The sequence below is a fragment of the Dipodomys spectabilis genome, unplaced genomic scaffold, assembly GCF_019054845.1.
Source record: "Dipodomys spectabilis isolate Male_0828 unplaced genomic scaffold, ASM1905484v1 ptg000095l, whole genome shotgun sequence".
Lineage (NCBI taxonomy): Eukaryota > Metazoa > Chordata > Mammalia > Rodentia > Heteromyidae > Dipodomys > Dipodomys spectabilis.
Window position 1 is genome coordinate 878,865 of NW_024870772.1, and position 14,519 is coordinate 893,383.

The 14,519-nt window shown below is 42.4% G+C and overlaps 1 protein-coding gene across 1 annotated transcript; it reads left to right on the forward strand.

Annotated features, from left to right (window-relative positions):
- Nucleotides 1–2,346: 2,346 nt before the first annotated feature.
- On the forward strand, nucleotides 2,347–8,251 carry Kctd12 (potassium channel tetramerization domain containing 12). The gene has a single exon (XM_042685358.1). It carries the CDS (start codon nucleotides 2,518–2,520, stop codon nucleotides 3,499–3,501), a length of 984 nt encoding a protein of 327 aa, XP_042541292.1. The 5' UTR covers nucleotides 2,347–2,517; the 3' UTR covers nucleotides 3,502–8,251.
- Nucleotides 8,252–14,519: the final 6,268 nt, after the last annotated feature.

Consider the following 14,519-nt stretch of genomic DNA (forward strand, 5'->3'; position numbering starts at 1 on the left):
GCAGCAGAAATGGTGGGACCAAGGGTGGACTAATTCAGCAGTGAAACCCACTGGACACCATGCTGGAAATGAACTATACCACTTGGGGAGAAGGGAATTTGGGAGGGTTAAAAAATGGGAGAGAAAGAGGGAGAGGGTGACACCATTCAAAAGGAAATGTACTCTGTATGTCACATTTACAGTAAAATTCTAAAAATAAATAAATTAAAAAAATAAAAATATGTGCAAAAGATGGGCACTGGTGGCTCATGCTTGTAATCCCAGCTTCTCAGGACCTGAGTTTAAGCTCCAGGCCTTCTAAAAAATAAGTGCAGAATTGACACAATTAGAAGTATTTCTTTGTCAGGCCCATGAGCCAATAAATAGCACATACTCCTAGAAACTCAGCATTTGAACTTGGGACTTGTGTGTCAGCTATTATTTATCCCCCAAAAACAATACAAAAAGAGAGTGAGGAAATATATTCAGTATCAAAATCTGCACTTGCAATTAAACAAACTAGTTTGGGGCTTGATCTTATTTCAGCTCACTGACATGAGTGCAATAATTGTTCAGCAGACATAAACATTTCAAAATGAAAATGACACTTATCCGTGAGGAGACTATAAAAGCTCACTGGGAAGTTACACAAAAGGGTAAACATAGTTATCAAGAACAAAGATCTTTCCTGATTTATCCTGATTGACAGCCTGAATTTCAAGTGGATCTTATAACTGTTCAGCAATCTGCCTCTGCCTTGGAAATTGTTGTCTTTCCTTCCTTGCTAGCAGGCACTGGTGGCACTAGTGTGCCGCATTAATTGGCCCAACGATTTTTCAACACTCTTCTCTATCTTGTCTTTTCTTTTCTTTTTCTTTTGGTGCTGGTGCTAGGGCTTGAACTCAGGACCTGGTAATGTCCGTTAGCTTCTTCGCTCAAGGTGGTGCTCTACCACTTGAGCCGTGGATAGCAGATCCACTTCCAGCCACTGGGGGTGGTTTTATGCTGTCAGCTTGAATTGAGGATACACTATGAATAAGTAAATGAATATTACCGAAGTTAGCGATCAGATAATCATTCGTAATATAAAATTTCACAATGTGTGCTGAGCATATGTTAGGGAGCCATCCAGATCCCCAAATCCACGTGGGAGACCAGGAAAGGCTTTCTGGCAGAGGAGTCCTCCGTGGGCCTCAATCTGACAGGTAAACGGGAATGTGCAGGGTGCAGCAGGAAATAGAGGACCGGATGGGATCTTGAAGAAGGCATCCGAATATACAAATATCCCTCTCTGAGACTGGAAAGGACTGCCTATAATCGAGGGGAGCTGGGAAGAACGGAATGGAAAGTCCAGCCAGGGCGCTTGAACCTTAGGAAGGATAAATAACGCCGGGGCTGGGAGCTGGTGCGTGGTTCACGGACGTCTGAAGGGAGCCTGTGGTCTTCCCGAATCCTTTACCTTCCGCCTGCCCCCGCAGGGAGGGGCTGCCCGGGCTGCCCTCGCGGAGACTCGCCGCCTCAAACCACACCTTTTGCCCACTGCTTCCTATTGTGAGGTCTCGGGACCAGAATCCACACCCAGAGAATGAGCTAGCGGAGAGCGCCCTAGGCCCGACACGGAGGATAGCGTTTTGATTCTAGGGACTTCGTTTTTTCCCTAGACGATCGCGGCAGCAACAAGAACATTTGGCAGCCTCGGGACTCCAGAGCCTCTCGGCCCCTCTAGGGTTTCTTGATTGGTTTAGAAAACTTTCCAGTACGGAGGGACCCGGTCCACTCACCGCAGCGCCAAAGCCAGGTCCCGGGCGCGGCGGCCGGCCCCGCATTTCCGCTCCGCCGGTGGCGGGGAGGGGGTGTACAGAAAGTTTACGTCCCCCTTCCTAGAGTGCCGGCGCTGAGCGGGGCTGGGGAGCCCAGGCCGCCCCTCCGTAACTCCACGATCTTGAGAGACAGCCTGTGGCAGAAGAGAGAGAAAGTTGGGCGGGAGCGCGGGGAGGGGACCAGCAGCGAGTGGGGGGGGGGGACCCAGGTCGCTCACTCCCCCCATCCCCCCGCCCCAGAGCGCCAGCCGGGGTGGAGCCAGCAGCCCCGAGCCGCGTCAGCGTTTAAGATGCAAATCGAGTCTGGGTTCCCTCCCCCTCTCCTCCCCCTCCCCCTCCTCCTCCTCCCTCCTCGCCCCCGCCCGGGGGGAGCCGGGCTCCGCTCCGCAGCTCCGGGCCGCCCACGCCTCCTGCGCGCCGCGGCGGGCGCCCGAGCGGGGCGGCTCTACTTAAGCGCGGTGCGGGCCGCGACCCGGCACTCGCCTGGAGCACGCGGGCGAGGCGGGTGCGTGGCACGGGGCTCGCGGGGGGCGCCCGGCGGTGGCGGTGGAGGCAGCAGCGGCGGCGGCGGCGGCAGCGGCGCGCTCACACCGCGTAGCTCTCGGCTGGCTGCCGCGGCCGGGGTGCAGGGCTGAGCGAGCGTCCCGGCGCCGCGGCTCCTGAGCGCGGCCAGCGCCGTGCGTCCCCGCCGCCGGCTCAACCCGAGCACTTCTTGGCCATGGCTCTGGCGGACAGCACTCGAGGATTACCCAACGGGGGCGGCGGCGGGGGCGGCAGCGGCTCCTCGTCGTCCTCCGCGGAGCCGCCGCTCTTCCCCGACATCGTGGAGCTGAACGTGGGGGGCCAGGTGTATGTGACCCGGCGCTGCACCGTGGTGTCGGTGCCCGAGTCCCTGCTCTGGCGGATGTTCACGCAGCAGCAGCCGCAGGAGCTGGCCCGGGACAGCAAAGGCCGCTTCTTTCTGGACCGGGACGGCTTCCTCTTCCGCTACATCCTGGATTACCTGCGGGACTTGCAGCTCGTGCTGCCCGATTACTTCCCGGAGCGCAGCCGGCTGCAGCGCGAGGCCGAGTACTTCGAGCTGCCCGAGCTGGTGCGCCGCCTCGGGGCGCCCCAGCAACCCGGCCCCGGGCCGCCGCCGCCGCACTCCCGGCGCGGGGTGCACAAGGAGGGCTCCCTGGGCGACGAGCTGCTGCCGCTGGGCTACGGGGAGCCGGAGCCGCAGGAGGGCGCCTCGGCCGGAGCGCCGTCCCCCACGCTGGAGCTGGCCAGCCGCAGCCCGTCCGGGGGCGCGGCGGGCCCGCTGCTCACGCCGTCCCAGTCCTTGGACGGCAGCCGGCGATCGGGCTACATCACCATCGGCTACCGCGGCTCCTACACCATCGGGCGGGACGCGCAGGCGGACGCCAAGTTCCGGCGGGTGGCGCGCATCACCGTGTGCGGCAAGACCTCGCTGGCCAAGGAGGTGTTCGGGGACACCCTGAACGAGAGCCGGGACCCCGATCGGCCCCCCGAGCGCTACACCTCGCGCTATTACCTCAAGTTCAACTTCCTGGAGCAGGCCTTCGACAAGCTGTCCGAATCGGGCTTCCACATGGTGGCGTGCAGCTCCACGGGCACCTGCGCCTTCGCAGGCAGCACCGACCAGAGCGAGGACAAGATCTGGACCAGCTACACCGAGTACGTCTTCTGCAGGGAGTAGTGAGCGCCCCGGGTCCCCACGCCGCTCCCGCGCCCACTGCCCCGGCTCCACGCGGGGGAGAGGATGATCGATCCCCAGCCCCTGCCCCCTCTCCCCGGTTTCCCCCGTTCCCCGCCCCCCCCCCCCCATCCCCTCACTAGTTCCTCCAGAACCGTCAGCTCCCCTTCTTCAGACTGCAGCCACACATCCTCTGGGCTTCTTCGTCCGTGGACCCGGCTAACTAACCAAGAGTATTGGAACGTGGCCCTCCACCCACGCGCCCTCCACCCCGCGGGGCCGGGGTACTTCCGCGTGGATCCAAGCGGGCAGCGTGGGCGCAAAAGCACCAAGCACCTGGCAAGGACTGAATTGTTCAGAGCCTGATTAGTGTACAGAAGATTCTCTTCTGAAGTCCTTTGGACTCCTTTCAGGTTTAAGAGATCAGAACTGATAACACTGAGGCGGGGAGGGGGTGGTGAGGGGCTTAGGAGGTGGTTAACCTTTCTGATCTTCATTCAAGGAGAGTTTTCGCAGACTGATTGGAAGACTGATGCTTGAATTAAGACCCCCGTGGAGGGCAGTGCAGTCAGTGACTGTAAAGTTTCGAAAAGTTACAGTATTGGACTAGAGCCAGCACTGTGAACGATCTTATCCTTTTTTTCCAGCCTGGAATAAAGCTTTGTCTGTAGCTTAAACTTGCTACTCCCTCCTGTCCAGGGAGGTCTGGGTTGCATTGATTAATACGGCAGCCTTGGAGGTCCAGAGAGAGAAAGGATGCTGCTGTCTCCCAAGGAGCGAGGCGGCCCAGATCGCCAGGGGCCGCCAGAAGTCACCTGGCAGTGATTTCAATGGAGCTGGGTAGTAGTGCACGTCGTTTGGTGGGCAGTAGGATGGTACAGCCAATTAGATCTAGGACTTGGTTGGGGCGGGGCGGGAGGGAGAAGAGGAGGGAGGAAAGATGGGGAGGGAACAGTAGACATAACCCATGTATTATTTGGAAGTTGAAAGTGTGTACCATCCATTTGAGTACATGAGCATTTAAATAGCAAAGTTACTGCAAATTTGCATTTTAATCAATATTAGTGACAGATCCCAGTTAAAAAACAGTTTTGAGTCCCTAAACTTTTCTTGTGACTACTTATATAACCCAACCAAAGCATTACTCAGTCAGATTTTAGTTTTTCAACTTTTACTTTATTGGCTATAAATCCTGATTTTAGAATCTGTTAGGTAAGCAGAGTTAGTTCAATTTTGGTTCTTTAGAAGGAAAATCTTACTGAAAAATCCTTATTGTCTTCAAGCCCAGCAAATCCTTACTGCTGAGCCGACCTAAAACAAACAACTCCTCCCACACCCCCGCCGCCCATAAAAGCTAACAATGTCATTTCCTTCATGCAGTTTGACGTTAAAATGGATAGAGCTACATAGAAATTTAACCACGGAGGGCTGCCCGTCTATCTATCTATATGTAAAATGGAACATTTTTTAAATGAAGGCAAAATAAGTACTTAAATGTGAGCAGAGCAATAAAATGGTGTTTTAGGGAAAAGCAACAGAAATAGGAGACCTGGTTGCCTTATGCCTTTACTCTCGTGTGGAATGAACTCCCAGTGTGTACCCTATGTTCACCATAAGTGATGAGGAATGGCCGATTCCTCATGCTTCTTTCTGTGAGGCATCCTTGGGAATTCTGCGATGACGGAGAAGCCTTTCTATCTCTTCGTTTGTTTTTGCATCTTTCTCTGAAATATGTTTTTAAAGAATTTGTAAGAGTCGTCTTCAGTGTTTAAATTAGTGCTATTTTCTCGTTCGTTTTTAAAACAAATCTTGTACTGTATCTTGCTATGTCCATGACAGATTTTAGGAAGTGGGACAGTTTCATTCATAGACTCATGTGATCTAAGCTGTATATACCATATATAAACATTTTACATGAATCATTTAGTTTTTTAAGTCACTCACTAATACTATAACATTTCCTATATAACCTCCCTCTGAAAACTTGCATTGGCTGGTGTGTATATTAAGCTTTTGGTGAGTTTCATATATCCTTGTCTATGGTGAATTTGGGCCAGGAAAAATACATAATTGTAATCCTGAGTTTGCTTTATACTTTTTTCCCCCTGGAGTATTGTATACTAATAATAGGGCCATTAACTGTCTTATCTAAAATCAAGGCACCTGCATTTTTATTCCGCTAGTATTTTTTCATTTTAGTTGGGAAGAAAAGTTTAAGCTCTTTATTTCAGTTATTTTTTTAGAAAAGTTAGCTTTATGTACAAACACTGTAATTTTAAGGGAAATAAATGCAGAATTCCAGGAGGGTTGTGTTCCTTTAACTTACAAGTCAAGCCTGAAATGATTTAGTATTCTTGTTCACCGGCCTAGAGTGAGTGTCACATAGGGTGTCTCTCCTATGGCATTTTGTTAGATTGCTCAATGAAAAAGCAAATGATTGTCTTTAGGACAGATCAGAAACATTGACAAATGGCAAGACTTCCCTCCTCAAATCTGCACATGTCCAAGAGTTAGGAGGCTAAAATTTTGTCTCTGCTACTCGTGTTATGAATTGTATTTTGTGTAACTTTGAGCCTAACTATTCTATCCTGTAATAGTCATCTTTCTACTCCTCCAACCTCTGCCCTTTCCTTCCTGCATCCCATAGATTCCTTTAAAGAATCTAATGTTTGGGGCAGCATAAACTGACTTCTTTTTACAAATGATTGTTCTTTCTGCTCTTGAAGTGAACACATCAGAACTTCCTACTTTAAACCCCACATAATGACAAGGCAACTCCTTTTCCATGGAGAACAGAGTATAACTGAATTAAGTTCCCTTGGCCTGGGCCTTTTGGATCCCTTCCTTTCCATGTGCATTTAAGGTCTACAGAATGAACTGGAGTGTTGGTGATCATCTGGGAGCTTGGATAGGATGCTTAATAGGGTCCCATTGAATGAGCTCCCCCTAAAGCACCATTCAAATATCATGGCAGAATGTGGAAACTATGCAGATGAGTATGACTGCTTTAATCTGACTCAGAGAAGCAAGCATTTGCATACGTTGCGCCAATTACCAATTTGATGTTCATAAATATAACTGAGTGATGTTAGACAGTTAGTTTTGTAGACAGAATCATTGACTGTGGTGATAAAAAAAGAGCTATCATGTTCCATGTTTTTGCATCAAGTATTTAACCTATGTTTGGTACATGACTATGAATCACATTCTAATTTTTTAAATAATGTTGAAAGTATTCCTTGAAGTATAAGACTAAAGAATTTTCCCTAACAATACTATTTTTATTTTTGTGTTTCTTATTTGGATTTTAAAAAAACAGCAGTGAATACTTATAATACTAGATAAAATTGTCTTAGGAAATTCATAATGTGCAAATATCAAATGGGCAGTGCTTGTTGCATATTACAGTTTTTATTGGAATTTTCCATGGAATGTTACTAAATTAAAGCCATCTAAGATGAAGCTTTGAAAATTTTTCTACTCTTCAAATTATGGTAAATTCCAGCCTAATATTAAAATCATTTTGTATTCTTACAAAAAGTGGTAAATTGTAATGCAGACATTTAGCAAAGCTTTGACTGGGGTTGTTGAACTCCTTAGGAATTTCTTCTGTAATATAAATAGCAAGTACTTTACACAATTGACTTAAGTTTTTAAAACCTTAAACTGAGTATTTTTATTGTAAACCTATTGGAGTGACTATTCTGTTTGGGTTTTTCTTCTCTTGTTTTTCCTTATTAAGAATCATTTCAAACCTGAAGTTTAAAAAGATTATCCAATGCTGTCTCTTGAGAAATGACTTTCCCAAGACCCTTATACCTGAAACAGGTTTTTCTTATAGCCAGAAACAAGTTATGTTGTAGCCAACTTTTCTTTTTAAATTTTGGGACAGTAAATATGTTGAAGTATTAAAGGAAAATAAATATATTAAAACTTGAGGATTTAGATTCTTTACTGGAGTCTCTAAAACTTAGACTGAAGAAATTCAAGCACATATCTACATTAGATTATAACCTTTCATGGTAAGAAGAAGGACTAGTTGACCAAGATTCCTTGCCACTTAAATACTCTGTGATTTTTTTTTTTCCAAGCCAAATTTTTATTTTAAAAATCCTAAATGTGTTTTGAAATATGTAGACATTAATTGTAATATAAATAATTGTACAACTGTCTTTGTGAATTTATAGTCAGGTACATTTTGCTACAAATATTGAATATGAATAATGCAAAGTAACTAATTACCACCATTACTAACCATCGAATGACAAAGGGTTAAGGCATTTATAATGGATGTGAATTTTTAACGTGTAAATTATATGTTGTTTAAATTTTTCTGGGCATCTGAAAAATTTTTATTTGTTAAATAATGTAAGATTCCCACAGCACTATCTGGGATTCTGAAACTTGCAAATGTTATTTGCTAAGTGATAGATATCACTGAGCCATTTTCTCAAAACACAAAGATAGAGGAAAGATATCAGACATTTCTAGTGAAACACAAAGGCAAGAAGATACTCCCTATTATAAACAAAAAACATGGTGATGAAGTCTTTTCATAGGTGCCTAAACAGTGAGAATTCCTTTAGCCATATAAATGCTCTAGTTTTGCTCTCCCTGTTCACAACTGGTTGTACAAGAGAAATATTCAATACTGTTTCCCTCCCTGTGTGTGAAGTAATGAATCATTGATTATGTGACTCATTATGTATTCTATTAAACACTAAAAAAATAAAACATCACTCCTTTAATAATTCCTCTGGTCTCCTTGCTATGGTTTGGTGGAAATGCTGGTCTAATTTCAATTAAAAGAGTTATCTAAATACTGGGAATGCTTTCCAAATTGTTGTGGGACTAATGATGAACATTATCTCTTGACCAAATAATTGGCCAGCTGGACTAGGCATGAATAGGTCCTTTCCCAAGAGTTTATTATCAAGAACACATAAAGCAATTTACAGTCATTGTGGAAGAAACATCCTGCACAAATCTTTCCTTTGACCTCAGGCTTTGCAGCCATTATCAAGAATATGGGTGAATATAGGCACACTGGGAATATAACTAAAAGTGACCTCATAAAGTGTTGAAGGACACCAAAACAGAAGCTGTCAGGTAAACTCCTAATTAAAAATACGCTTCATGAAGTTTAGCTCTAAGGAGCATTTGGACAGTTTCTACCTTTTTGCTATAGGAGTTCTACTGCATGATCTTCAGTCTGTAGTTCCTTGTTTACAAAGAGAACACTGGTACTGAGGTTGGGAAATCACAGAAACCAGAGACTGCTGGGTTATGGCACAGGAAGCTGGCCGTTGGTCCAGTAGAATGAGCCAGACATCGCCCTTCCTCTTTTCTTTTGCCTGTACTTCCTCCGGATAGCTTTTGTTTTGTGCATATGAGAACACATATTTATATTTTGAAATGTCCCTCTTAGTCCCTAGTTTTCCCTATAGTCCTGCTGTGTCTTTATAGACTTTATATACACATGTATACATATTCCCCCTTTCTCTACTCAGTAGGAATTATGACTAGTTTATGCTTTACCCTCTTGTTTTAACCATATGCCTAAGACTTGCAATACATGTACATGTATCAATGAGCTATCCACTACTTGTTTTTGTTTTTGTTTTTGTCGGTTGTGGGGCTTGAACTCTGGGCCAGGGCGCTCTCCCTCAGTTTTTCAGCTCAAGTGCTAGTGCTCTAGTCTACTACATTTTATTTGATAGCTCCATGACATTTTGCATGATAGACCATTGCTTAAATGTACTATCATTTGTTTTATCAGTCATTTGTTTTACCTTTATGAATAGGTACTTAGGTCTCCAGGGTTTTTCAGTTCTATATCAAAGAATACTGTATTGAAAGTCCTTTTATTTATATGTCTATATACCTGAATCTAGCTTTGGGAGGGGAGAAGGGATACTAGGGTCTGAACTCAGGGTTTTATGTTTGTTAGGCAGGTACTCTACCACTTGAGTCATACCCCAGTCCCAGTATTTTTGTATGAAGTAATGTTAAGACAGAAATCATCTAGGTATATATATTCCTTCTTCAGAGACTTTGGAAAAACTGAAGTCTTAGCCTTATAATTGTTTTAAAATACGATTTTTGATTTTAGGATGGTACAGATAAAAATATACTTTCACTAGAAATCATTCCTTGAATTTTGCTTTCTTTTTTCCTTTGGCAGCAGTGAGACCCTGACACATTTTGCTAGGCAAGTGCTCCGTCACTTGAGCCACATCCCATCCTTTTAATTTTAGTTATTGTTTGGATAGGTTTTGGTATTCTCCTGCAGCCCCAAAGCTGGCATGGACTCAAGTTCTCCTGCCCACAGCCCCTCTAGCCATCCTACTCAGTGTTAAACTCGCATCTTCCCCTGACCTGGTGGTATGCAGTAGCATGTACTGTCTCGAGATTCAGGACAGTGTATGAGCCATGGCGCCCAGTAAGTCATTGGATGACTCTATGGTTGAGTCTGCACTGCACTGAGAGACTGAGCTATGACATTTGGTAAGTCAGAAAGATTCAGTGAATTTTTGTATATACTTGCATACCACCCAACATATTCACTTATAAGTTTATAAGCTAAATCTAGCTTCCACATATAAAGGAAAATATGTGTCCCTTGCAAGGGAGAACTCAAATAGTGTAATTATTTAGAAAGATGGAGTCAAAGTTCAATGCACAGAAATGGCAGGACAAAGGGTGAACAAATGCAGCAGGAGTACTCACTAGACACTATGTTGAAAACAAAACACGTGGGTGGGGATGGGAGGAAAAATTTGGAGAGAGCGAGAGAAGGGGTGATACTGCGCAAAGAGAAATGTACTCATTACCTGCATGTAACTACAACCCCTCTGTACATCATCTTTAAGTATAAATAAAAAATACACTAGGAAGCAGGTATTTGAAAGAGGCGAGGTGAGGTTAAGGGGACGGGTAGATGAATGAAGAGGAAAAGACGGGAAGAATTCAATGTATAGCCTACAAAATTCAGAAGAGTGTGGAAAGGAGTGGGTAGGGGAGGGGTGGGCGAAAATGTTCAGAGGATGATACTGATCAAGAGCCATTGTATTCAGAAATTTTGTTAAATGTCAACTCATTAGTACAACTACTTAAAGTTGATAAAAAAGCTAAAAAATGTTTTTTTGACTCACCATATTTTCAATTTACAATGGGTTTATTGGGACATTACCTCCTCCGTAGGTGGAGGAGGATATGTAATGGAATGCATTTAGAAGTTCTAGAAGGTGGTGATAGTGATGGTATGAAGTAACTTTCAGTCATTTGTATGTAAGTATGAAATTTTACATAGCTTTCATATTGAAGACAAGACTTCTCTATTTCTAACTTCTTTCCTTTTTTTTCTTTGTTGGTTGTGGGGCTTAACTCAGGGTCTGGGTGCTGAGCTTTTTTTGCTTAAGGCTAGCACTCTACTAATTTGATCCACAGCTCGACTTCTAGTTTTCTGTTGGTTAATTGTATATAAGAATCTCATAGGGACTTTTCTGTTCTAGCTGGCTTTACACTGTGATCCTCAAATCTTAGCCTCTTGAGAAGCTAGGATTACAGAGTAAGCCACCTGTGCCTTGCTCTTCTTTCCATTTTTATCTGAGATGTTTTCCATGAGCTGGCACCAATACTTGGTTTTTAGGAATGTATGAAGTCTAGAGGAGCCATCATACATTCCTTATTACCTTCACAGAGAGTAACATGGCCAACTAGCCAATAAAATGGTTTTTTGTAATTATTAGAACTTATAGAAATTCATTGGAGTTCTTTGTAATAGCATCTGACAACATTTCACAAGTTATTTAACATTTAGTCCCCATGAATTTTTTATGTTTCATTTTCCTTTTTGGGTGGATAAAGGAAAAATAGAATAAAAAATCAGAACATGCTGTAATTTTTTCATATGCAGAAAGATAAAAGCAATGGAAACAGTTTCTTGCTCTTCCTTACTCTGTCTTCTTTGGCAAGCATTGAATACAACCCTAGCATTTTGAATAAAACCAGGGAAACAAAACTAAGGATTTTGCTTCATTTGTAACTTGGGTTGCTTGCCTCTATATAGTGATTTTAGCTGGCCCTTCACTCATTTTGACAACCATTTGCCCACTTATTTATAAACGGGGAGAAAAGCTTATTTTATTTTTGCTCCAGGTTTTAACACAGTGTATATAGCATGTCATAGATCATTAATAAAAACTTGTTGAATAAATTAATAACTGTTTGTGCTAATTCATTTCTTTTATCCGTTAGGGAAAAAAACTTAAAATTTGCCAATCTGTAACACATCACACTAACAAAAGTCAATAAGCCCTCTTTACACATTATGAATTATATGCAATTTATATATTATTTATGTAATGTATAAGTTATATATAATAAATATATTTTCAGTTATAATTGTTCAAATATGATATATTTGAGTAATATATGAGCTACACACATATATATTTTAGCAATATATATGTATATTTTTGAGCAATCCTAACTATAGTTTCATAAATGCTTAAAAAGGTCTGTCCTTTTTACCTGATTTGAAAGTAACAGAGATTAAAAGGGGACCTGATTTATTTATTTTTCTCAATAGTTAGGTAAAAGCTGTTCCCAAGCCCCATGTGAATTTCTGGCTAATGTGGAAAATGCTTGACAGACATTATGTGATGGAAGTCAAGTTCACTGACAGCCACATTCTAACTTTTCCTCTGGGGCTATTATTTGGTACAATTTTGCAAATCTTAACTGGGACATTTCAAGAGGCGCCTCTAAGAGTTGTAGGAAAGAAATCTGACCTCTCTGAAATGCAAGAGTATCCTGTTCCAAATGTTCTCTGGTGAGAGCTGTGGGTTTTTTTTAAAAAAATGACAGTTGCAAGGACTTTTAAAAATTGATCTGTACAATGATGTTCTGACTTTACAATAGTGAAAGTGTGTTGGTTTTTTTTTTCTCTGCTTAGAACTATGTACCTTCAGAGTACAAGGTCTTTCCATAAATTGCTGTCAGGTACAGAGTTAAAAGCTTTGCTCCCTAGTTTTAAACAGTGAATTAAAAAGCTGGATGCTAGTGGCTCACACCAGTAATCCTAGCTACTCAGGAGGGTGAGATATGTGGATTGTAGTTCAAAGCCAGCTGGGAGAGACAAATCTGAGAGACTTATCTCCAAATTATCACCAAAAACCTAGAAGTAAAGCTATGACTCCAAGTGGTAAAGCACAAGCTAGCCTTGAGCTAAAAAGCCCAGGGACAGTGCCTAGGCCCTGAATTCAAGCTGGATAACCCAAAAAAGAAAAAGAAAAAAAAAGAAAAGGAAAGCAAACTGCAAACTATACTTTTGGGTGTTTTGGCACCCAATGGTTGGAAAGAGCTTACTTTAGCCTTGAATGTTTTCTTTCTTTTTTCTTTTTTTTTGATGTGGGCTAGTATGGGGTTTGAACTCAAGGCCTTATACTTGTGTTCTACTGCTTGATTCATACCCTATTCCTTTTGCCTTACTTATTTTTCAGATGGGTTCTAACTTTTTTCCACCATAATAATCACACATTTTTAAATTTTAAATTGTTATTATAGAGGGATTGCAGTTATTTAAACCAGGTAATGAGTATATTTCTTTTTGGACAGGGTCACCCTACACATTTCATGATGAGCTATGAGGAAATCTTTCTGTGTGTGTGTGTGTTTGTGTGTGTGTGTGTGTGTGTGTGTGTGTGTCTATTGTTATTGTACTATCCTTCAATGAATATGTTATCTTTTCAAACAAAATAAGGTTTATTTGTTGAGACAATTTTTCACTTTCCAGATATAAAATCATTCTGGTTTTATCAACCCCTCTGTACTTTGTGTACTGTTCAAGATGACCAGAGGCTGTTTGGACACCATTCTTTAGGGCTGTTGAAAGGGGAATAGGTGAAGATTGAGGTGGCTGTGCACTGATTAATGGGAACATATAAAAAATAACTATGGAAAAACAATGCTTGTTAAATATAAGAATATTAATACAGCTACACAAAACACTGTGCTTCAAGACAATCGTTTTGAGAGACTTAACATTTATTTCTGTAAGACTACAGGAAATCAGTTTAAGGTGATGTTTAGCAGAAAGGAAGAGTTACTTGTTGATATTAGAAAAATCAATTTCTGGTGGGGTGACGTTGATCATGGTACTTTGTACTCACAAATCAACATGTTGAATGGAAACCCCTTTAACCAACTACTCTAAGACAGTAAAAAAAATAATTAAAAAAACTTCAGGTGAGATATAAGGGTGAAGTTCACACAGCAATATGAATCTACATTTTTCTATAGAACTATATACTTCAAATAGTACAAAGGGTAAACCTTAGGTTACATGTATTTTCCTATAAGAACAAGAGTAGGGTTTTAATGATAATAGCACAAAGAATGCAGAAAATTATAAAAAGAGTAATTCTTGTGTAAACATTCTCCCACAAAAGGTTGACTTTGAAATGACCTCAGTGGTAATGAGGAAGTATGCAGAGTCACCTCCCTAGTTGTACTCTGCCAGTAACATAATGCTCAAACCTAACAGCAATTCATCATTTGGGAGAGTTATAAATCATACAACAAATGAGTCTACTAACTTTCAGTAACCTAATTTCTGAAAAATTGAGAATATGTGTACATGTCAGTATTTGCTTAAATTTGCATTATATGAATTTTCTATTTTTGGTGCTTCGTCCCTCTCCATTAGCTCAAATAATTAAGACTTGGTACTCAATTTGAATTGAAATGAAATTCCACCCAATTTGGATTTTCAAAGGGCTTTGCAAGACACTGTAACTCCCATTTCACAAGTCAGAGGAAGGAAGGAACAATTGGTTATTGGGTAAAAATTGATATTTAGGCTCAGAAACCAAGTTAGCATTTCTAATGTTAAGAAAGGTCTTAGTCTATGTTCTTTCCATTCTCATTGTTTTATAAATTAATTTTGTTTTTTTTTTTAAGGATTTATAGCATGAGACTAGTATTTTTTGAAACAAAGGTAAATGATGCAGAAATCA

Coding starts and splice junctions, on each gene's coding strand:
- Kctd12 (XM_042685358.1), top strand. CDS start 2,518: ATGGCTCTGGCGGACAGCACTCGAGGATTACCCAACGGGGGCGGCGGC.